This window comes from Oryzias latipes, chromosome 11 (assembly GCF_053564925.1).
Source record: "Oryzias latipes strain Hd-rR chromosome 11, Olatipes_Hd-rR_3.1".
Taxonomy (NCBI): domain Eukaryota; kingdom Metazoa; phylum Chordata; class Actinopteri; order Beloniformes; family Adrianichthyidae; genus Oryzias; species Oryzias latipes.
In genome coordinates, this window is record NC_136247.1 from 24,626,659 (window position 1) to 24,652,096 (window position 25,438).

Sequence of the window (25,438 nt, forward strand, 5' to 3'; positions counted from 1 at the left end):
GGTTTGGGGAACGTTAAGCCCAAAGATAAATGATGTGGCTGCACTTCATTGTTTGTGGGAGTTTCACCTTCATATAATCCTGTGAATTGAAAATCCTGTAAAAAGACACCAACATCTCTTATGGGCAATAAACAAGCCGCTCGTAACGCTCAGAACCGGTCATTTGCTTCGTCGTGGAGAAGCTCCAACCTCAAAATGATACAGTATGCACCTGCCAGTGATGCATACTTGGAAAATGTCAGGGCATAAATTAAATATAAGCCCTTTACAGCTTTTTCCCCACGACTATACATGTGTATATAAACTCACTTTTTGTGCAATAAAAGAAAACACATCCAAAATAGGACGTTAATTGAGACTTTTTAGACAATTTTTTGATTTTGGGGGAAAAACTAATCGTGTAACTGTATTTCCCCGTGAAATATTTCATAATCAGTGAAAGCAGCAATAATTTGCAGCATGGTCAGACATCCACACCGATCGGATGAAATGTGCAGGATCAGTCAGACTCCTGCCGCAGGTAAAGATGATTTATTTTGACGTCAAGGGTTTGTTTCACAGCAATTAATCTGAGGAAAGCAATCATGGGAGGAAGGAATGAGAGTGAAACTCTGCATCATTAGGAGGAAATCATTGGTGTTTTAATGCTCAATACAAATGAGAGAAATAATACTGGATTTTAATCAAATCTGTATCAGAAAGTGTGCAAAAAGGTCAATAACCAAATGTTTTTACATTACCCAATGCAAAAATCCAAATAATGTTGTTTGAACCACATTATCATGAATGGATTCCATTGCCATCCACTGGAACCGTGCCTCCAGCGCTGACCACTGCTCGGTAAAGCCCCTCATACATGCCCTTCCTGTCCTATTGATTAATAAATGCTTGGTGCAGCATGCAACTATTAACCGACCCATTAACAAAAGCTTTCAGACTCTGCGGCAGGAGTTTGTCATTTTGCAAAAGAGGAAACGGAAAGTTCAGGGCAGCGTCACCGGACAGACCGCCATCCCCAGAGGCAGCTCAGCCGGCGCCGTGTGGAGTCGCCGTACTCGTACAGGTGGATTCCCGCTCGGCACATCTCGATGACAGCACATTAAAGGAGCGTGAATTACAAGTGCTGTGGGTGGCCACATGCCAGATGGATGGATGTCTTCCCTCTCCTCCCATGTTTGTTTAGCGTGCACACGCAGGGGCATCCATCCGTGTGGTAACATGCCGATAAGGAGTGACAGCCTGACACGCACGGCCTTGATAAGGTAATGCTGGGTAATTCTATCTGACAGTCACTAACTAGACAGTGCAGTTTGCTACGCTAGGAGTCCGACCTGACGCAGAGGGCAGGTCTGAAGGAGAATCCCTCAGGAAAGTGAGGAAATGCCGAAAACTGATCGATTTGTAGGCTTTTTAACTTTATGGGTCTCCCCCATTGACTGTATAAGAGACCTGGAGCGAGTGAGTGTGATTTACTTCTGGCTCCAACCATATGAAGCCAATTCAGACGCCATTTTTTCATGGAGCCAGAAATCGTCACTAAGCAGTGATTGGTCCATGTCGGCCTGGTCAATGTTTCCATGACGACCACTCTCTCCATTAAGCCGTGGGCTTTTTGGAAGACCACACCCCTACCACTTGAAAGCAGGCTTCAGGTAATCTGTTAACCAAATGTTTCAAACGATCAACATGGGAACACCTACATTTATTGAATGCTTCTGGTTGGTGGGTTTATCGCTTGAACAACTTGAACCATTGGAAAAATATCATGAAAAAAGAGGATTATCAAGAACATGTTAAAAAAATTATCACAGTAAAGGCCCGTACACACCGGGACGAATATTCGCCAGGCGTTATTCGCCAGCGTTTTTCGCCACGTTTTTTGTGTTCACACCCAGGCGATTTTCGCTGACGATGAGCCGAGTGAACATGCAATTTCATTCCCTGACATTAGATGGCGCTTAATGTAAAACAGAAATACTCCTGTACACAAGGTGGCGCTGCGCAACTTTACGCTTCTTAAAGTCGCTTTTCGCTCAGAAGAAGAGAGCAAGTATTTACGCGCTAGTCAGAATCATACAAAGAAAACATGAATATTTCAAGCACCAGTTGCTCCAACTGGTGCTTGGTTCGGGGATATTTTAGAATGTCCGTCTTTATTTCTTCGCGGGTGTGTAGATGCAACTCGGCGTCTATCTTCTTCGCTGGTATGTGTGCTCAGCAAGGCAGTTTTGTGTTTGAGCGCCCCCAAGTTGTGTTTTACTGTAACTTCAGAGGCTCCAGACACGTGTGCAAAAGCGCCATTCTCATTGGTCGAATAGATTTCGACGCAACGCGTCAAACCAAAAAAAACGAACCCGAGGCGTTTTTTAAAAAGTGACAATTTAACACGTCACGAGGTCACAAGGCGTTAAACGTCAGCGAAAATCGCGTGGGAATTTCGTCCCGGTGTGAACAGGCCTTAAGAATGGTTCTTCTGACCAATAGAATGAGTGAGTAACAGCTGTTTATTCCTCTATTGAAGTCTATGGGATCTTCCTGTTTGGAACCCCTGGGGCAGGGTGGAGGGGGGGGGTCACTCTTTCCAGTTCTTCTTAGATACAGTCAACGGTCAGCACCAATTCACCCACTGGACTCATCACTTAGACTTGCAGATGGAGGAGTAAATGCAGATATAAATGCTAAATCAGGTCAGCTGAGACGCCAACACTTATGTCAAAGGTTGAATCCAAATGGCTTCCCGACCACTCTGGCTCCCTGTTGCTCCAATTGTTGGGGCATTTGGAGCTGTGGTGGTGTCCCAAAAGTTTTTTTTTTAAAGAGGGGCTGTAGAGACTTAGGGCTGGGTATCCCTCAGATACCCTGAGATGGAAATGAACACATTTCTTCATGTGGGCGTGCTCTGAAGTTTACATTTAAATGTAAATCTTGACTCTTAGTTCTTTTATAAAACCGCGGTCATGTATTTTCTGAGCGCTGGCAGCTAAGCACTAGCGCAGATAACCGGCAACTATTGATTGTCATCGAGTGGTAGTAGTGTCTGAATTTGAAGACACTATTTTTTTATACATCTCTCCGCTTGGAGGGATAAATGTAGGAGTAGGAAGACGCCGTTGGGGTAGGGAAGCAAATCGGATGTGCCCAGTTTTCCACTGGTGTCTCTACTAATTAGTTAAAATATAAGATTAATAAATACATTCTGAATTAAAAGAAAAGAAACTGAAGATGTAGCGCCTTCTTGAAATTCTGAATTCATTCCATTCTCTAAAAGTTTTGTTTCTTTTTGTTTATTGTGGACTAACATAACACCTAAATGCTAAAAAAGAATCAATTTGAAAGTTTTCCAGAGAAAATAAAAAAGCAATATGCATAAGTAACAAAAGACAATGTATTTTATTTGATTTCTGGAACACTCCATAAAAAGCAATGGTCCTTTCTATCCCTCTTTGTTCTTATCGCCTTTAGTCTTTATCTACAGACCATTCAAAGATGGGATAACGGGGTAACGGAGGAGTGTTGAGGGACAGAACTGGGTCTGTTGTCACAGCTCACTAAAAGACACATTTAGCTAAATTATTCCGAATGCACTTAAAGGAAATGAGCAAATTCTTGCGAGCATAAGCAAACATGATTTTGTGAAACCAAAAGAAGCAATACGCCTAAGTGCACATAAATCCTTTAAAATGCTGAACCAAACAAATGGAAACCATACTCTGAAAACTGATGAAGAGTTCCTACCGCCCTCGTCGGAACAGAGCTCCACGCAACTGCAGAAAAACAGCAGGAAAACTTTTGGGGCGGGGATACCTGTGCCGTCAGGCTCACGGAAGAGACCAATTGGTTTAGGCAGCTTTGAAGTGATTAGTAGACCAGTAGATGCTAATCCGACTTTTGCTCTGCGATTATCCTCTAAACTCTTTCACTCCTTTTAGTCTTTTGGTTGTTCACTTAACCCTTGTGCTATCCTACGGGGTCAAGATGACCATTGACGTGTTCTCCCTACCATGACAAAGGTGGATTAAGGTGGAAAGATTTCATGTAATCCATGGACACCAGTGAAGATCACAAATCATTGAAGAAAAAAGGTTCAGAGCACTGTCTAGTAGGTCTAGATGACCCAACTCCCAATGGTAAAGTGCCTAGGATAGCACAAGTGTCAATGAGTCGCCACAGTGTATCGTCTGCCTCCATCCTAAGGCAGCGCGTTTCACACAGCCACCATATGCGCATTTTCCACGTATGAAATTTCAGTCTTTCGTGACACATGCGTGACACACGTAATTCATATTTGTTTTTATTGCGCTCGTCATTCGTAGATGTGCAAAGATCTCGTGGAAACCAAATATTTTGAGCTGTTCAACATTTTTTCTTCTGTTGTTCGATTACGTAATCATCACATATTTAGTCAGCAATTATTTTGTAAATCTTATGAAATTATGCAGGATTTTTGCAAGATGCGTACGCAAATTTGAGGATTTCCACGACCGTTCCACGTTTGTCTAACCGACTTTTCATGCATGTACCACCAATGTATGACTTTTATATCGCATATACGGCGCACATATCACGTTGAAATTTCGCAATTTACACACGAATCACAAATGAATCTCATATAAACGGTACAATAATAACGGGCGGTTCTGTTCTTCTTCACGTGGTTTATTCGTACTTCTTCTGTGGTTTTAATGTGGTTCACTCCTGATGCATCTGTGAAAATGTCATGTAAAGAACCACAACTTTTGTCATTATTTCCAATTATAATCACGAATGACCAATTTTCATCCTCCGAAAAATACTATTATCCTGAAAATATTCTCAGTATTTCAGGAATGTCTTTTTTTCCCCCCTGTGAATGCAGCCTGGCTTTAACAAGCTAAAGCTCTCATATTCAATTATTCACATAAGTGTGAGATCAAAAAGCCGTCAAGTGGTGATAGAAGCTGTTAGCACAAAATCACAGAAGATATGAGAGCAGCGTTTGAGTTCAGCAGCTTCCAAGCGCGCCAGCGTCAAGGATGGAGTCTGTTCTGTCGGCTGCTGGCTCAACAATTCGCCAGGAAAGCCGTCAAAGCCAAAAAATTCACACGTTTAACCGCACAGGTTCACGTGAGCGAGCGGAAAGGCATCCGTTAATGAAGTGAAGATGGAATCAAAACACCTGAGAAGAAACGTCGACTCTTCAGAAGCTGAAAAAACCTTCAACCAAAGACACTTGGGAACTGTGTTTATCAGTAAATATGCAAGAATGACTTCACATGTCAATGATAACAACTGTACTTCAAAATAAAAGCCTCAGTAATAAATGTAATCAAGAGATCCGATATAAAACTGCTTTTCTGTAGCTGGTCCTGACTTATTCAGGCAGATTTGAAATGGGACAAGCCCAGCAGACGTCTCTGCAATCAGAAAATAAATGTAGTAACGACAGAGCTCTTAGATCTACATCCCTTAACGTCCTGAAAGCTTCAGCAGCTGGGGAAACCAAAGCCGTTCAGCTTTTCTTCCCTCCTTTAGGAGAGGAAATTTGCCTGTTCCCGTTCCCAAAACCCTCCCACGCACCTTCCCCAAAAAACGTTACTCCGATCCAGCATTGCCGTCCGCTTTGTAGCTGCTCTGGTCCCGCCTCAAACTGCACGCAGAACGCACTTCTTGCATGATGAACTTCCTGTGCCGCTCAGACATCAGTCGCTGTTCTCCGATCTCAAGTGAAGTGGAATTTCTCAGAGTGAAAAGAGAGTTCGAAAAGAATGTCGGCCAAATCCAGAGTCTTCCCAAAAAGGATGAGGAGGATGCTGTGGTCCAAGCCCGCATCAGCACCACACAGGTGTGTTAGCAGGCAGCTGAGGCCGCCTGAAGGCCTAAAAGGGAGAACTTTGACAGCATAAGTGAAAGGGAGCTCACACCCGAGAAGCAAATACACACAAGCACACAGCTCAGACTGGTGTGGAAATGCATGCTTGTCTGGATTTCTGTCTGTCCTCCTGCAGGATTCAGAGCAAACAGTGAACAGAAACTGACAGCGAGCCTCTTCTTCCACTCTCCTGACAAATTATACACAATGCAACGCAAGCAGATCCTGACAATAAAAGCCCAGGAGGTCTATAATGCTCCTAGTCAGCGTTGTGTATTAGCAGACAGTAAGATATGTAGCAGTGACACCATATCATGGCTTTGTGTATAAATAGCAAGGCACTGTAGACAGAATTCTCTGCTCACTGAGACACATTAGGAACTTCTTGCATGTTTCATCCAATGAAATCACACTTAAGAAAAAAAAGTCTGGATCCAAAATGTCAAATTCTTAAGGGATGTATGCGCTCCTATACCAAATGACACTTCCACCAAACACACACAGGTCCCACTGCACGCTTCCCACTGGACTCGACTTTACACTCCTTTGGGTGGGAAACCAATAAGGTTTGACCCAGCAGACTAAGATTCAGGAAAAAAAACGCAAATTTAAAACAAAAACACGAAAAGAAAATGTTATGAAAATCAGACATTTGACAAAAATACTAAACCAGGGGCGTCTGTCTGATTAAGACAGATGAAGAACTTCTGACTACAGAAGTATGTTTGTTGTCTTTAAAGAGTATCTTTACTTCTGTTTTTCAAAAATCCAGAAAAATAAAAGTAGAAAAACTGATTTGGATGGTCTGAAAATGTTCTTTTTATATAACGACTGGTCCAAATCACAAACAAAGAACTTGCATCATCTGCATTTAAAGCTTTACTGCCCTGATGTCTTTGGTAGCCTGTAGAGTAAAATGGTCAGGCACATTTAATTCTACGGGCGTGCTACTTGCATGCATATGTGTATGCATATCTTTTACATCCCTCTGAAGAATGTACTGTGATAAAAGTCACCTGTAATTTATGCTCCATTTTCTCCATAAACAAAGAAATTCTTGTCAAAAATTCGGGGCTAAACATTATTAATACTACGGGCATGCCCGTAGTATTAAAAATACATAGAGTAAGATGTTTAGGGCTGCACGGTGGGGCAGTGGTTAGCGCTCTTGCCTCATAGCAAGAAGGCCCCCAGTTCAAGTCCCAACGGGAACCAAAACACCAATGGGGGCCTTTTCTGTGTGGAGTTTGCATGTTCTCCCCGTGTATGCGTGGCTTCTCTCCGGGGACTCCGGCTACCTCCCACCGTCCAAAAACATGCTTCATAAATTGCCCCTGTATGCATGCTCACTTCCTACCAAACAGCTGTTTTCTTAGTCCAAACCCCACACCATGAGACTTTGTATTTTTGCTAAAGTCTAATTGACTGGTACCTGGGAACCGGCGCTGTCTCATTACCGTTGTGAGGAAAGGGAAGCCGCTGCCTTACCCCTCGCCGCCTCACATCAGGGAAGCAGCGAGCACCTTGTCTGGTGGGGGGGCTGCATAGGCAAACTAGACTTCCAAAACAAAGTGCTGTCGTGTCACAACTTTCCGGGAGAATAAACACTTCAGTTTACCTCCATGAAGGAAATATAGCTTGTTTTGCTGCTGTGTATCCTGTTGTCTTGACTGCCACCTGATCTTTTTGCGTCTCTCCTCCGCCTTGATGTTGCAAGCACGATTCCCTGGCTTTACTCACTTGGGTTTCTCCTCTTTTGACAGAAAAGCGTTCGGGAAGAGGCCAAAAGTAATGATGCAGCAGAGCAAACAGAAAAGGTGTCTTTTGGGTTGATGATACAGACACAGAAAATGACAAAACACTGATATGAAAGCCATCAGAACTGCATTCCTGTAGTGGATTCTCCAGTTGGGTTCAGGTGCTGCAACGTGTGAGAGGAAATAAGGGCTAAAGCCTACGATACTGCTGTTACTGCCAGTGCTACATCCATTTTTCCATACATATCTGTATCTTTTCCATCACTAATGTAGAGGAATGTATTGTAAAGGTCATAAAAGTCACCTGTAATTTGAATAAATCCTTGTCAATCATTCAGGCCAAACTTCACCCATTCGGACCAACCACCAACACAAATTCCACTTCCTGTTGAGGCAGGTTTAGAAACCAAAGTGACTTAAGCAGGTAGCCTCTAGGGGGGCGTGTTACACATTCCAGTCATTGACTGTATCCAAGAACTGGACTGAGTTGAGTGTGAGATCATCCATGTTGGAGCCAAAAAACGTCAGTAAGCAGTGACTGGAGTGTCTATGACGACCCCTCTCGCCAATCAAGAGTGAGCTTGTTGGAAGGCCACACCCCCTAAACGAAATTCTGTCTAACGTTTTGAACGTTGATCGCGGGGGCTAGCAGACTCCGCCTACTTTTATTGAGGCATCTGATTTGTCAGTTTGAAGCTAGTCCAAATACGGGTGTGGTCTTTTAATGGACGGGTGACCAAAATAACCGTTCAGGTCAGCTTTAGTGGGCGTGTCCCAACAGTTGACCAATCAGTTTGCCTCAATGGATAATTCATGAATCCTGATTGGATTAGATTTACCATTCAGTAAAATTTGATTCAATTCATGTATTTTTCAAATAACTATTTAAGACCAAATGACTTGGTTTGAAAAAACACTTTACCCATGACTAATCTGAAGTGACTCAATGATCATCATTTTAAGTCAACAATTTTGCCCGAAAAACAGTCGAAGAATTTACTTTAAAGCAAAACTAATTTACGGATTTGACAAATCAATTTGGTGTTTTCTAATTAAAGATCAATCTAATGGGGATTATTCATATTTTTATTACGTTAGAGGACAGATTTGCTTTGAAACAGCCCAATAGAAAGCAACAGGGGTTTTGGCGGACACTCCGCCCATCTACATGCGGCCACCAATGACAACAAATTCCATCCACCTCTGACCCCAGCTCCTTCCCCTCTCCTGTGAGCGTCTGATCTGCTGAGGAGCATGTCGGAGGAGGCTGTCGGCGGCTGGAGCTGTGCAGAGCATCAGGGGCCAGCAAATAAAGCCGGACAAAGAGGCTGCTGAGAAGGGGGGGTGGAGAGGAGTCCACCACCACCGTGGAGGGAAAGCTGGGAAGTCAACAAGGCACAAGCGCTACTTCAGGAACGAGAGGTAAACTTTATCACAATGAGGGGGGGCTCCCACTCCCCCACTCCATGAGAAGAACTCAAACAGAGCCGTAAAGAACGGCGGGGCAGACGGGAAAGAGGCCGGCCATCAGCCTGCCAGATCTACTGCAACAAAACCCTCTTTCTCTGCTGAAGCCGTGGCCCCCTAAACACCGCTCCATGAGCGCATTCTTCACTGACATAATGCTTCTTTAAGCTACTGCCCTCTCCAGAACCCCCACTCTTTCCTCCTATTTGCCCAGTGGTCACCCCCCCCCCCCCCCCCCCCCCAACCACTATATAAATCTAAGCCCCAGAGGAGGGGTTAAGTGTTTGTTTTTGTGGACCCGTTCAAGTTGACGTGGAGCGATCCAGCGCGGCATTGACGTGCCGTAGGTGTTTGCCGAACGGCCTTTGAGGACCATAAAAGCCCCTATCCCACCCCCCTGTTGCAGTTCAAACACCCCCAAGGGCATGTGAAGCTCACAAGAGGAGACATCAGCACTGCTGATAGACTGTGGCCCAATCAGAGCGCCTCTGGTTCTTTTGTGGACGGAAAAAGACCTTTTCCTGCTGGAGGATTGGTGTGACTGAAGCAGCCGCTGCGGATCTGGGTCGGTTTTTACCCTTCGCCTGCTCTCAGAACGGAGCCTCGGGTCATCCATGCTGACAGACAAATCCCCGGGGGCAATGGGACCACCACCTCCAACCCTCCACCCCTTCTGCAGGAAAACACTCCAATGTTTAGCAGCAGAAACCAACGTCCTGCGTCCTTCACAGACACTTCCTTAACGTTAAGGCAGCAGATTTAAGGAAAGCAACCTTGATTTAAGGTCAACAGACCAGAAACGTCGTTTGGGGCTCCCATTTTTAAAGTATAAACTCGATTTGACTTGTGTTTCCTCATCCATTCCTATACAACCTTCCATGGGCCGGACAAGCCAAAAACCTGCAAGACCTCTGTGAGTCGACCCCCATGCTGGTACTTCTGACTAATACTTATGATTATCCATCCATCTTCTATTCCCGTTTTGTCCCTCTCGGGGAAACGGGCTGCTGGAGCCTATCCCGGCCATTTATGGGCGAAGGCAGGGGACACACAATCACACAACTCTCGACAATTTAGAGGAACCAATTTACCGATGAAGCATGATTTTGGACGGTGGGAGGAAGCCGGAGTCTTATGATTCCATAAATACAGAACAATTGACCTGTATCTCACCAGAATAGCCATTTAGACGTTAAAAATGCTCAAACACTGTCTCTCCAAATAAATGTCAGAAGTCACATTAGCCCCGGCCCTGCAGATGGGCGCCATATTCTCTTTTCATCCTCATAAACACAGATTCTAATGAGAGCCAATCACACGTCTAGCCTGATCATCAGCCTCAGCCGTACCCTGACCTGTCTGGTTCAATCAAACTCCCCAACGAGCGTTTTCATCGGTTTGACCCGAAACCCCTTAAACTGTCCCTTCAATAAACCAGGGTTGGGGTGGGGGTCTTCTGAAATGACAGCCCTGAGGACAGAAGACATTTTCGCGGCTCACTCTTTCCATTCCATCATACGCGACAGCCGTGAGGAAATGAGCGTTTTTAATGGGGGAAATGGTTCCCGGGGCCCGGCCCCACTGCTGTGCTAATCCCCTCACTCATTTTCATCTTTGAGGGGGTCCTGGGACGCTCCGGCCTCCTCCACACCTAGCTAGCAGCTGCTGTGGAGAGAGGAAGAAAAAGCCCCACCCCCCACATTCATTCTTTTCTGCTCCTGCTTCCCAACAACTGCCCCCCCCACCCCACCCCCCACCCCCCTGGAGGCCAGGGCAGCCCGGCTGTGCTGGTAATCCTTCAGTGAATGTGGGTCAGTGATCGTGGCTTTGCCTTCGCCACTCAGCGAGGGGACAGACAGTTGGGGTCGTGACCTCAGCCATCACACACAGACACACACTTGTAATCGCACACTTGTGTGTGACGACACACACACCGCCATGGGAGGAGGAGCACAAACTGATGTGTGTCAGAGTTCATCATGGAGGACACGACATTTGTGACCCCAGTGGTTTTAGTAGAAATTGTTTGTTTTTAATCTATTTTTTATTTGTTTCCTTTACAAAAATGCTGCCTGCTCCCCAATGATCCACCATAAGACATCATTTTCCACTAATATCCTTCAACTTTTGTCACTATTGGTTCTGAGTTGTGGGCAGGACCGTTGTGGAGGAGGGCCCCCTTCCCGTCACCCATACCTGGGAAGTCTCAGTCTACACTAGGGGTGCAACGATACGCTAAAATCTCAATTCGGTTCGGTTCAGAGATCATTGGCCAGGAACGATTGAAGGAATAACAGAAGTCCTGTGCTTTGCAAACCTCGTCGGGATAGTTTGTATATTTTGATGACCAGGTTTGAACGTCTGTACCAACGTCAGGTACAACACTTTTTACTTTGGTATGTTGGAGGACTGACGCAAGGCCGTTACTGAGAAGACGACGGCTAAGAGAAGTGTTTATGACAAAGAGATTGTCAGGAAAACCATTTGAGAAGCAATGTGGATAACATTAAATGTTGTTTTAATGAGCCTGCTTTCATCTGACCACATTTCAGTGAGTTGCTGTGCATCATCGCTGCTCCAGGTTGGTCCGCTTAGGTGTATTCAGACTAAAAATTTGTTCTGGATTATGGTAGGGAAAGAACTCTGTGTGTCTCACGCCATCACTACCGATGTCACAAAAATGGCGAGCAATATTGGAGCTATTCAGCCGTACAGTTTGGATCCAGAAGAGGAAACCAAAGACGTAAATGAAGCTATTTGTCTACAATCGGATCCATCGGAATGGAGCAGAGCAGGGAGGTTTCCTTTTTCCCCCCCATCTGCTCCTGATTTACGACGGTCTGAAAGAAGAGATACTTGTAAAAATGAGGTTAATGTCCTCCATCATCAGAAAAATGTCACAAGAGGTTAAGAACACCATTTTCATCAGAACGGGTCTTCAACACCAACCAAATAACTGCCGCTAGGCCTAGAAAAGATGCTCAGTAATGACACAAACACTTGTCACGTAAGTCGGTCATCAAAGCCTCGGCTTCGGAGAAAAGACCGCGCCCACGTGTCACATCCCAAACACACACGCCGCCGTAATGAGAGGAGCGCCGAAACCAAAGTTGGAGGAGATCTTCTTGACAGATAGGCACCCTGATTGGATGAAATCACAAACAGGTTAAATGCAGTTACGGGCTCAAATCCGTTTCTGGCACATGTTCCAGAGCAAAATATCAAAGGCTCCCAATTACACCGCGCCGCATTCAAACCAATTATCCTCCACATCATTAACATTCTCCATCAGACGTGTGGTACTTTATCTAAGAGAGAGCAGGCCATCATGAAATATTCATGATTTATTAATCTGACAACAGAAACACAAACAATGGCAACCCGGGGCGCACGACACCCTCAGCTGACAAACAAGCGCTGCCCCGCGCCGTCGTTCAGGTGAGTGCTGCCATTTTCCCTCCCAATCATAGTGTCTGACGGAGATAACATTGAGCAAAAAGGAAGTGGCGTCTTCACTCGGCACGCGTCCGCCTACCGTCTGCCGTTCCGTCTAATGGCGTGTCAGCAAATATAAACAATAAGACAATCAAACGGAACAAAAAAAGCATTAAAAAAAACAAAAACGAGGATATGGGAAGAAAGATGCAGGGGGAAAAAGGGCACAGCGGAGTGCAAAGAGATCAGATGATTTTCTCAAGTGTGGGGAAATTTTCTGCTGATGACACAGTGGCTGAGATGAAAACGCCGCGGCGCTTGGCTTATGTTCCTGTCATTGACTCCTAATGGAAGGAGGACAATAAAAAAGAAAAAATCCCAACACAATTTTCTGGACATTTCTGCCCTCCATGAGGGGGGGGCGCGTGCTTATCTCCCCCATCTCCTCTTCGCTTGTCCTACAGACGTTTTCTCTTCTAAATCTTCTCTTCATCGCGTTTGTTTTCAATCCCCGGGTGACCTTGAGCGGCGGCTGCCTGGAAAGTAGCTAAAGTGCAAAGTCAATACAAGTCAACAAAGCTGGTTAAGTATTAAACAGGTGGGCGGATGACACGGCGAGGAACCAGAGGAAGGAGCTCAAGGCAGGAAACGGGCCAAACGTTACCCCCCCCTGCAGTTATAATGGATTACTCCAAAAAAAAAACACTCAATGAGTTTTAGTGCTTCTGATTTCTGCCCGTCAGAGGAACGGGGGGGGGGGGGGGGGGGGGGGGGGGTCCCCACACTGACCCACATGAACCATGCAAACACAGATCAACCCACAACAACATCCAACAAAAAAAGAGGAAACGTTGATTTTGCATTAGTGAAAGTAGAAACTTTAATATTCTATAATGGGAGCCCGAAAGTAAAAGGACCATAAAATTAATAATAATTCTAAAACACCACATTTGTAAGTGCTGCCCACTGCACTCTCCTTGGATTATTGTCAGCAGCTCTGAAAACTCAGCGGATAATGTACCGTTGAATGGGCCCTTTCATCGGGCCGGGCCATGAAGTGGACTATAGTGGCTCCAATTGAAAGCTATTACAGCTAAGAAAATCAATTGGATAAATGTATGGAGCGTGGTGCCTTTGTGTCTGCGTGCGGCCCGGGCGGGAGCCTGCTTAGGCACCGACATCCCAACCCTCAGTCAGCCCTGCAGGCACATTCCTGAGAGCAGCACCGAGGAAAAAACGGCAGGGTCAAAGGGCGGGAGAGGACTGGCGTGGAAGCAGCAGCATCGACGGCGAGATGGCTTAGCGTCCAAACATCAACGGATGGCTTAAAGTCCCGCTCCGAACATCTTTTGACTGTCGTTTTTAGTTCAAAATAATCAAAAAACAACGTATAGAAATTCACCTCCGAGTTGTGGGCGGGAACACGAACGCAGAGCAACCCCGCCCCCCTTCCCCTCACCCATCTTTCTGTCAACATGCTTTCCCCGCTATCTAACATTCACGGTGCAACTAAAACAGCGACATCAGAGCTGTCCAGCCGTTCAGTTCTGATCCAGATCCGAAGACGAGGAAAACAAAGATTGTTTGCATCAAAATGGGGCGGAGCGGGGAGCTTGTGGCCCCGCCCCAGAGTATTTTCTTCATCACAAATACTATCTTTATCAAACTAAACTTTTTTGGCTGCTCCAACCATTTGAACAAAGAAAAACTCAACAATCATAAACGTCATTTCTTTCATTTGTCCTCCATCAGAAAAATGTGTTACAAACAGCAGAAACAGGATTTTCCTCACAGCGGCTTCTTAAGACGTCTTATCTTATACAGACGAGACATTTAGATGTCCTTCGTCTGATGACGGCAGTTTTCCCGATAATGAGATATCAGATGAAAACAACCCCACCCCCGAAAAGCCGATAAGGTCTCCCACTTCTATTGCAATCATTTTGCTTTTGTACGTCATGACGGAAGTTGTGTCAGACCCCAGAGTAGTGACGCGTATCCAAGGTAACCGTCGTTTCTTCCACTGACTGTATATAGAAACCGGACTAATTGGCCCCTCCCCTCTGGCGTTCCAAACAGGAAGTGCATGCAGGCTTTCAAGTGTTTGGGGTGTGGCCTTCCAACAAGCTCACTCCTGAGTGGCAGAGGTGGTTCCCATAGAAACTAAGACCGATTTGAACCAATCTGACGACAAATGGCTCCAACACGACGACATCCGCTCCCCAAAAAAAATAGAGATAGCTAAATTGACTTTATTTGCCGAAGGAAATCATTTTCTATGGATGACATCAAAGTCCCTCGCTCCAGTTCTCATCTACAGTCAACGATTTCCTCCTTCCATTTATTTTGCAGACGTTAGTTCCTAAATTAGCGATGCGAACAGCCGCCAGCAGACGTGCAGACCGGAGGTTTAAGAGAAAGTTTACCGAAATAAATTGGATAAATGACCACGAGCATCTCCACGACCCGTTTTAAATATATCAACACACCTGCAGCAGGTGAAGCTGCAGCAGGTGAAGCTGCAGCAGCTGCAACAATCTGCTCTCTTTGTTTGAAAGTTTCCTCTCTGAGGCATAAAAAGCTTTGGCATCCAAGTAGGACCTCTGGCTTGGCAGAGCACCATCGTGAACAGCTAACAGCTGCTTTCACACATGTGTGCATTCCTTAGTCTGCAGCGCAGCGTCCCCACAGGGCACCACCTGCCCCCCCCCCTCATGACTGAGCCTCTGGAAACGAGGCACCAGCAAACATCAGGGACCCTCCGCTGCACACAGATCCTTTCACCTCAGAGAGCTGCGTCAGGGTTTGCGCGCGGCGTGGGTTGGCGCCCTGAGGGGCTTTGAATGCTATTAAAAAGAAGTCAACAACTTTATTAAATTTAAAGGAGGTTACTTAATAAAAGCCCCGGCAAATACTTCAATTTATAGGACACACTGCTGCTAGAAGGAAGCACAATGAACAAGAATGTATTACACTTTTATGCAAAACGAAAAAAAACGATGACACACGCTTTGCTAGAGAGAATGGACGGCTAGAACTCACGTTCCTGGATCAATGATCGTCATTACAGAACCAAGATGTTCTGGAGACAAAGCTACCCGGGGGAAACGGGACGGACCCCTTTGGGGAAAAGAGCCGCCGACGTGGGCCGTCCAGGGACGGCTGGAATGTCGGATAATGGATGACATATCTCCAGGTGATGAGGCGGCCAAAGCATCCACAGGGATGAGAGAGGGGGGGGGGGGGGCAATGGGGGAGGGGGAGGGGTGACGAAGGCAAAGACAAGTGCATGCTTGTGAAATTTTAGCAGCTCCAAGCAGAGTTCATTCTGAGTTCATTCTGCATCTTCCCAGCGGATCAAACTCAAATCTGAGCTGCGTTGGGTTTCTGAGAGGAGCCTCCGGAACCCAGCAGACCGGGACAATGATCCAAGGAGCCTCCGGAACCCAGCAGACCGGGACAACGAACCGCCACGTCACCGGCCCGCACCTCCAACCTGAACCAAACCGCCCTCTGGATTCAAATGCAGCATTTACAACTGATTTTCTCAGGAGGAGTCATTAATTACCACCTTGACAGAACCAAGACTTCCAAAATGAGAGGTGATCAGCTGTCCCTGGGGGCTCAAAGAAATGATGGCACTAACTCCTGCAAATGAAAGTGGTAATTAACTCCTTAGGACTGATTTATCGGAACTAAATTGTTTTATAATTGGCTCAGCAGCAGCAGTGTTACACCCTGGAAAACTAAATAAACTCCACTTTGTGTGGGAAGCAGGCGGGACAAGGTCACTTCAACTCTGATAATAATTTCAAAAGCAAAGAGGGGGGAAAAAAAAACTCTGCTGGTCAACTTTCACTCAATTTGCACTGAGTACAGGGTGCAAATCAAACGTGTCCATGCATATCCTAGTAAAAACGCTCCCACTGAGTGGAGCTGGAAGGTGTTCAAGGCGGGTGAATTCCTTCGTGGGAAAGGAGGGACTGATGGGGGAGCAGGGGATGTCCAGGGAGCTGACACAGTGAGAAAGGAGTAAAGAGCGGAGGTTGTTTGGAAGGAGGGGGGGGGGGGGGGGGGGTGGCTGTCTGTAAACTGAACTTTTCTTAAAAGTTCAACTTCCCATGACTCCTTAAGTGGTCATTTCTGAGCATTTTAGCAGCTAAAATGCGATGCGTAAAGTTACAGCACAGGTGGCCGTTTTACGCGCAGAGTTCGTGCGTAAAAGCTAGAAAAGAAGCCAACTCACTTGTCATATTCCGCGTTATCCTTGTCACAGCGCGCGTCCTTGTGCTTCTGCCAGTCCTTGCCGTGCTTGCAGGTGGTGAGCAGCACCACATCCTCCGCGTTGTGGACGTGATATAAGGCATTCCGCGTGTCCGAGCCGATCCCCGTCAGGTAGCGCTTCCCCTTGAACACCAGCATGTACTTTCTGAAGGGTGGGATGGAGTTGTACTTCAGGAAGCCCCTCTCCCCTCCGGTGCGCAAGTGCTCCTTGGAGAAAAGCGGGATGGACACGTCGAAGTTGGGCCTGAAGTTGTCGGTGCTGATGCTGGCTTTGGCCAGCATGGCCTGGCCGATGTCGAAGCCCAGGTCCTCCGTGTAGTCCGGCCACGTCCCCGAGTACAGGTTGAAGATGAGGTGGTTCCGGCCGTCGTTCCACAGGGGCAGGTTCTGGACCTTGGTTTTCAAGTTGTGGACGTACTGAGGGGAGAGCTGGTCCCGGTCCAGAGTGTCCAGACTGAGGACGAACAGGCACGCCTGTCCGGGATCCGCGGTGTAGAACCTGGAGCCCTCGATGCTGGACAGGATGTTCTGGTAGCTCTCGGAGATCTTCTCGCCCTTCTGCGGCGGGTAAACGTAAACTTTGAATCCGTTCCTGTGGCACGCGGAGAAGTCGAAGCAGGAGTCCATGCGGCAGCGCCTCCCTCTGTAGGCGCTCGTGTTCGCCTCCTTCTTCTGGCGCGGGGACGTGTGCAGGTTGAACTCCTCCGTGTCCTCCCGGTCCCACGGCTGGAAGCGGTGTAACGGGTCGGAGTAGTGGGGCCAGGGCTGGTCGGAGCGGCGGCTGCGGTCATGCCGGCTCCTCCTGCCCGCCGCCGGGAGCCGAACCCCTCCGAGGCAGAAGAGCAGCGCGAGGCACGCGCCGGCGGACAGGACGATCAGGTAGCGTTTTTTGGCCTGCATGTGTCCCGGGAACGGAGGCGAGTCGGTCACGAGGAAGAAGAAACGGAAAGTGGCCCCAAGTTAGGCTCTCACAGACCCCGGCGGCACCGATCCATCCCCAAGCCCCCTTCTTCTGCGTATTCGGTTCCCGAGTCCAGCGGTTGATCCGGTGCATGTGGGCGACTGCCTCGGAAGTGCTGTCCCGGTCCCGCGCGGCTGTGGACTTTCAGCGCATGGCGGAGCGCCGGACGCGGCGCTTTTGGCGCACCTACAGGGATCCGCGCTGCCCGGACGCTCCGGGACTCCTGCCCCCCCTCATCCAGGCGGGCTGTTCGGGGCTTTTCATTCAGAGCGGGGGCAAAACCGGGGGGCGGCGGGCTCCCCCCTGCCTTGGAAGTACCGCGCGGGTTTGGATGTTCGGAAACCGGCAGTGACCACCGAGGCTCAATGATCCGCTCCGCAGCCCTCCGTCACTGCCTCATGATCCGGTGTGAAGGAAACCCGAACACCGGGAGGGGGAGGGGGGGGGGGGCGAGCGGAGCCGGGGGAGGGGGCAGCTCAGTGCCACGGTAACCTCACGAATCCCTGCATTTCTCCGATTTGTCGTCTTAAAATCCTCAAAGCGCCGCGGGGAAAAAAAAAATTCACAATGAATCACAGCGCGTCCACGGAGAGCCGCGCGGCGCGTGAAGTTCTCCCGCCGATCGAGCGCTGAGTTTCAGGCCGGTTCATCAACCAAAAACGGGTCGGAAAAGACCGGAATCCTCGGTCCGAGTGTCCAATTACCGACTGCTCAGTTGTTCCGAGAGTTACTCGCTAACATTCCAATCCCGACACGACGGCAGCTGACGTTACGTCCCACAGACGCGCAGCGGCGCCGCTGATTGGTCCGTCCGTGGGAACGGAAGGGGCGGGGCCTGCTGGAAAGCACCCATTCATAACCGGAGTCCTCCGCGCGAGCAAATCATCTGAGGGGAAGTTCATGGAGGAGAGCCGGAGATGTGGCCGAGATTGGAGTTTTAACCTGAAATATTCACATTTAATGAAGTCCTTTCAGCGTAAAAGCCTCACTGAAAGCTGAGAAATAGGAAATTGAGTTTACCGTTTTCCCTTACACCCTACAGCTGTCACTCATGATGCCTGTTTATCACAACAGGGAGAAAAGTCACAAAAAAGATCTTCATCAATAATTGTGTTTTTGTTTTTTCAAAATAAACTTTTAATAATCAATGCTCTAATTCTTCCTTTCAAACCTGACACTCTTACCACACTCGGGTTATTTTGGATTTAAACGAATCCAACTTGGGTTAGATTGAACCATGGAACAAGTGATTTGTTAATCATATACATTTTTTCTTAAATAATGCAGTTTTACACAATTTAAAACACATTTGTGGGTTTTTTTTGCACTGTCATCTATATTCATTTTTATTATGGCCCGCAGCACTCACAGAGTGCAAGGACCATATTGTAACTGGTACGAGGGTCGAACACTCAAAAAGTCCAAAACGTCAAAAAAACGCGTCAAAAAGCCAAAAAATGGGGTCAAAAGTCGCCCAAAGCACACAACGACACGACAATTGTGTAACGCAACAAAAATACACACACACACGCACAACACCAACGCAAAAACGTAAAAATTGTAGTCGCAAAAATGACGACAAAAACACAAAAATGCCCAAAAAAGCCCTCAAAAGACGGGTTTAAAGCCAAAAAGACATGCCCAGCCTATAGTAAAAGACAGGCCGCATTGAAATACATGGGAAATCCTAACCGCAAAAACTTCTATATTGTTTCTGCTTCGTTTCATTATTATTTTTTTTTTTTTATTCTTCTTCTTTCTTTCTTCCACTTTGAGCGAAAATTTGACCCCCGCCACATACCCGAAAACTCACCAAAATTGCCACACAGCTGGGATAAATTGAAAATGAATTTTCGGCAAAGAGAACGTCACCCCCCCCACGATGATGACATCACGGCGAGCGTCCCCGTAAAAAAAATGAATGGGCCGAAAATCGTTTATGGGGCCAAAAAAAAATATTTTGAAATACAGTTACGAAACCAAAACACATGTGTTGGAGATATCCCAAAGATGTTATGAAATCATTATGGGATGGCCACACAACCTACGGCTTGGCGGCCATTTTGTGGCGAACTCAGAGAAATGGCGATTTTCGTGTTTTTTCACAATATGGGAAAACGACACTTTTGTTCAAGCGATTTTCACGAAATTGCACACACATGCCACAAACACGATTTTACAACTACCAAAGAAGTTTTGTTGACCTTTGACCTTGGGAAGGGGCGGCCATCTTGAATTTTCATAAAAAAGCACCTTTAGTAAGGTATTCAAACGAAAACTCGTCCTAGGAATTTTCATCGATCTTTTTGAAACTTCTTGGGCATCAATGGCAATCAATTGTGGACAAAATGTTGGAATTAGAAGTTGTAGATTTTGAAACGCGTGCGCGTGGCGAATTCGCAACCGTCGCCATTTTAGCTAGCTTGCACATATTTTATCGGAATGTCGTGAAAATGAAATATACGATTCCCTGGCCCACACTGAACAAAACGATGTCAGATACGACAAAATTGATAAAGGAATGTGGCCGTGGTAAACAAAAAACGATCGCAAAAAAAAGTGCTGACTCGGCTAAAAAAAAAAAATTCGGATTTTTTTTTTATGAATCGGCTAGCGAAACCCAGATAACTTTGTCGGGTATATCCAAACAAAGTTTTGAAATCATTACGTGATGGCGACACGAGCTACGGTTTGGCGGCCATTATGTGCCAAAATCGGCCATTTTGATTTTTTCGCGTTTTTACACAATATGGAAAAAGGAACTTTTTTTTGAGCGATTTTCACGAAATTTGACTCGCATGTCCGTAGCATAAGTCTACAATTACCTCTGGAGTTTCGTCGACCTTTGACCTCGGGAAAAGGCGGCCATCTTGAATTTTCTATAAAAAACACCTTTGCCACTGGATTCAAACGTAAACTTGTCGTTGGAATTTTTATCGATCGTCTCGAAACTTTTTGGGCATCAATGGCAAGCTACTGTGGAAAAAATGTTGGAATTAGAAGTTGTAGATTTTGAACGGCGTGTGCGTGGCAAGCTAGCAAAGTGGCGCACTGTTATAACTCCCATGCATTTCAATACTAACAGTGAAAATTGAATGCATGCATTAATGCCTGAAACTGAATACATTGAAAAACACTGGATATGGACATATAAGGAATGTGGGCGTGGTTAGCATAAAACCACTGTTGCTAAGGACGACAAAAAGTTTACTTTTACCGATTTGTCCGAAACTGACGTCAATCTGTTCGTCCTCCCGAGGGGACCAAAACATAAAATGGTTGCTATGGAGATAAAATCAACAGAAAAGCCGCCATTTTGGAAAAAGTGTTTTTTTTTAGCAACTTATGACATATAGCTCTCACCAATGGAGGAATGTGTTTTTCTGAATCAGTTGATGATGCTGATCGCTATGCTAGCACTTTCAGCCACATTAGCATAGCTAGCATAGTTAGCATAATTAGCATTTTAGGTAATGTGTTTTTCCGAGTCAGTTAATGATGCTGATCGCAATGCTAGCACTTTTAGCCACATTAGCATAGCTAGCATAGTTAGCATTATTAGCATTTTAGATAATATATTTTTCTGAGTCAGTTGATGATGCTGATCGCAATGCTAGCACTTTTAGCCACATTAGCATAGCTAGCATAGTTAGCATAATTAGCATTTGAGGAAATGTGTTTTTCTGAGAGAGTTGATTATGCTGATCGCTATGCTAGGACTTTTAGTCACATTAGCATAGTTAGCATTATGAGCAAATCCAGCCTTGATTAGCTTTTAATTTGTGGGCGGTGAGGGCGGAGAGGGCCGCGGTGTTGGGTAGAATTGGGCGTGGAAGGCGGGTTGCGTCTGCGGGCCATACAACGCTGCTTGCGGCTTTAATTATGGCCCGCAGCACTCACAGAGTGCAAGGACCATATTGTAACTGCTACGAGAGTCGAACACTCAAAAAGGTCCAAAACGTCAAAAAAACGCGTCAAAACGCCAAAAAATGGGGTCAAAAGTCGCCCAAAGCACAAAACGACAAGACAATTGTGTAACGCAACAAAAATACACACACACACGCACAACACCAACGCAAAAACGTAAAAATTGTAGTCGCAAAAATGACGACAAAAACCCAAAAAAGCCCCAAAAAGCCCTCAAAAGACGGGTTTAAAGCCAAAAAGACATGCCCAGCCTATAGTAAAAGACAGGCCGCATTGAAATACATAGGCCACCTGACTGCAAAAACTTCTATATTGTTTTTCGAATGTTTTTTTATTATTATTATGGCCCGCAGCACTCACAGAGTGCAAGGACCATATTGTAACTGCTACGAGAGTCGAACACTCAAAAAGGTCCAAAACGTCAAAAAAACGCGTCAAAACGCCAAAAAATGGGGTCAAAAGTCGCCCAAAGCACACAACGACACGACAATTGTGTAACGCAACAAAAATACACACACACACGCACAACACCAACGCACAAACGTCAAAATTGTAGTCGCAAAAATGACGACAAAAACACAAAAAAGCCCCAAAAAGCCCTCAAAGGACGGGTTTAAAGCCAAAAAGACATGCCAAGCCTATAGTAAAAGACAGGCCGCATTGAAATGCATAGGAAATCCTAACCGCAAAAACTTCTATATTGTTTTTCGAATGTTTTTTTATTATTCTTCTGGTTTCTAACGGATACTTTGAGCTCAGATTTGACCCCCGCCACATACCCGAAAACTCACCAAAATTGGCACACAGCTGGGATAAATGTGAAATGAATTTTCGGCAAAGAGAACTTCATCCCCCCCACGACGATGACATCACGGCGAGCGTTCCCGTAAAAAAAATGAATGGGCCGAAAATCGCTTATGGGGCCAAAAAAAAATATTTTGAAATACAGTTACGAAACCAAAATACGCGTGTTGGAGATATCCCAAAGAAGTTATGAAATCATTATGGGATGGCAACACGACTTACGGCTTGGCGGCCATTTTGTGGCGAACTCAGAGAAATGGCGATTTTCGTGTTTTTTGACAATATGGGAAAACAACACTTTTGTTTGAGCGATTTTGACGAAATTGCATACACATGCCACCAGTTTGATTCTACAACTACCAGAGAAGTTTCATTGACCTTTGACCTTGAGAAGGGGCGGCCATCTTGAATTTTCAAAAAAAAGCACCTGTAGTAACGAATACAAACGAAAACTCGTCCTAGGGATTTTTATCGATCTTTTTGAAACTTCTCGGGCATCAATGGCAAGCTACTGTGGACAAAATGTTGGAATTAGAAGTTGTAGAATTCTAAACGCGTGCGCGTGGCGAATTCGCAACCGTCGCCATTTTAGCTAGCTCGCACATTTTTTATCGGAATAGCCTGAAACTGAAATATGCGATACCCTGGCCCACACTGAACAAAACGATGTCACATACGACAAAATCGATAAAGGAATGCGGCCGTGGTAAACAAAAAACGGTCGCAAAAAAAAGTGCTGACTCGGCAAAAAAACATTTTTTTCGGATTTTATTTTTAAGAATCGGCTAACGAAACCCAGATAACTTTGTCGGGTATATCCAAACAAAGTTTTGAAAACATTATGTGATGGCGACACGACCTACGGTTTGGCGGCCATTTTGTGCCAAAATCTGCCATTTTGAGTTTTTCGCGTTTTTACACAATATGGAAAAATGAACTTTTTTTCGAGCGATTTTGACGAAATTTGACTTGCATGTCCGTAGCATAAGTCTACAATCACCTCTGGAGTTTCGTCGACCTTTGACCTCGGGAAAAGGCGGCCATCTTGAACTTTCTATAAAAAACACCTTTACCACCGGATTCAAACGTAAACTTGTCGTTGGAATTTTCATCGATTGTCTCGAAACCTTTTGGGCATCAATGGCAAGCTACTGTGGAAAAAATGTTGGAATTAGAAGTTGTAGATTTTTAACGGCGTGCGCGTGGCAAGCTAGCAAAGTGGCGCACTGTTATAACTCCCATGCCTTTCAATACAATACAGTGAAAATTTAATCCATGCATTCATGCCTGAAACTGAATACATTGAAAAACACTGGATATGGACATATAAGGAATGTGGGCGTGGTTAGCATAAAACCACTGTTGCTAAGTACGACAAAAAGTTTACTTTTACCGATTTGTCCGAAACTGACGTCAATCTGTTCGTCTTCTAAAGGGGACCAAAACATAAAATGGTTGCTATGGAGATAAAATTTAAAAAAAAGCCGCCATTTTGGAAAAAGTGGGTTTTTTTATCAACTTATGGTATATAGCTCTCACCAATGGAGGAATGTGTTTTTCTGAATCAGTTGATGATGCTGATCGCTATGCTAGCACTTTTAGCTATGTTAGCATATTTAGCATAGTTAGCATAATTAGCATTTTAGGTAATGTGTTTTTCTGAGTCAGTTGATGATGCTGATTAATATGCTAGCACTTTTAGCCACATTAGCATAGCTAGCATAGTTAGCATAATTAGCATTTTAGGTAATGTGTTTTTCTGAGTCAGTTGATGATGCTGATCGCTATGCTGGCACTTTTAGCCACATTAGCATAGCTAGCATAGTTAGCATAATTAGCAAATCCAGCCTTTACTAGCTTTTAATTTGTGGGCGGTGAGGGCGGTGAGGGCGGTGGTGCGTAGAGTTGGGCGTGGAAGGCGGGTTGCGTCTGCGGGCCATACAACGCCGCTTGCGGCTTTAATTATTATTATTGTTTCTAACGGCGTCTTTGAGCTCAAATTTGACCCCCGCCACATACCCGAAAACTCACCAAAATTGGCACACACCTGGGATAAATTGAAAATGAATTTTCGGCAAAGAGAACGTCACCCCCACGAAGTCGATGACATCACAGCGAGCGTTCCCGTGAAAAAAATGAATGGGCCGAAAATCGCTTATGGGGCCAAAAAAAAATATTTTGAAATACAGTTACGAAACCAAAACACGCGTGTTGGAGATATCCCAAAGAAGTTATGAAATCATTATAGGATGGCCACACGACCTACGGCTTGGCGGCCATTTTGTGGCGAACACAGAGAAATGGCGATTTTCGTGTTTTTTGACAATATGGGAAAAAGATACTTTTGTTTAAGCGATTTTCACGAAATTTCATACACATGCCACAAACACGATTCTACAACTACCAAAGAATTTTTGTTGACCTTTGACCTTGGGAAGAGGCGGCCATCTTGAATTTTCAAAAAAAAAGCACCTTTAGTAACGGATACAAACGAAAACTCGTCCTAGGGATTTTTATCAGTCTTCTTGAAACTTCTCTGGCATCAATGGCAAGCTACTGTGGACAAAATGTTGGAATTAGAAGTTGTAGAATTTGAAACGCGTGCCCGTGGCGAATTCGCAACCGTCGCCATTTTAGCTAGCTCGCACATATTTTGTCGGAATAGCCTGAAACTGAAATATGCGATACCCTGTCCCACACTGAACAAAACGATGTCACAAACGACAAAATGCATAAAGGAATGTGGCCGTGGTAAACAAAAAACCATCGCAAAAAAAAGTGCTGACTCGGCAAAAAAAATTTTTTTCGGATTTTATTTTTAAGAATCGGCTAACAAAACTCAGATAACTTTGTCGGGTATATCCAAAGAAAGTTTTGAAATCATTACGTGATGGCGACACGACCTACGGTTTGGCGGCCATTTTGTGCCAAAATCTACCATTTTGCGTTTTTCGC

General features: G+C 45.5%; 1 protein-coding gene across 1 annotated transcript in view; it reads right to left on the reverse strand.

Annotated features, from left to right (window-relative positions):
* Window positions 1-19,101, reverse strand: part of ext1b (exostosin glycosyltransferase 1b) — a 135,591-nt gene extending 116,490 nt beyond the window's left edge. The window contains exon 1 of the mRNA XM_023959609.2: window positions 16,754-19,101. Coding sequence (XP_023815377.1) covers window positions 16,754-17,691 — 938 coding nt within the window. The 5' untranslated portion in view covers window positions 17,692-19,101. The remainder of the gene's footprint in view (window positions 1-16,753) is intronic.
* Between the last annotated feature and the right edge of the window lie 6,337 nt (window positions 19,102-25,438).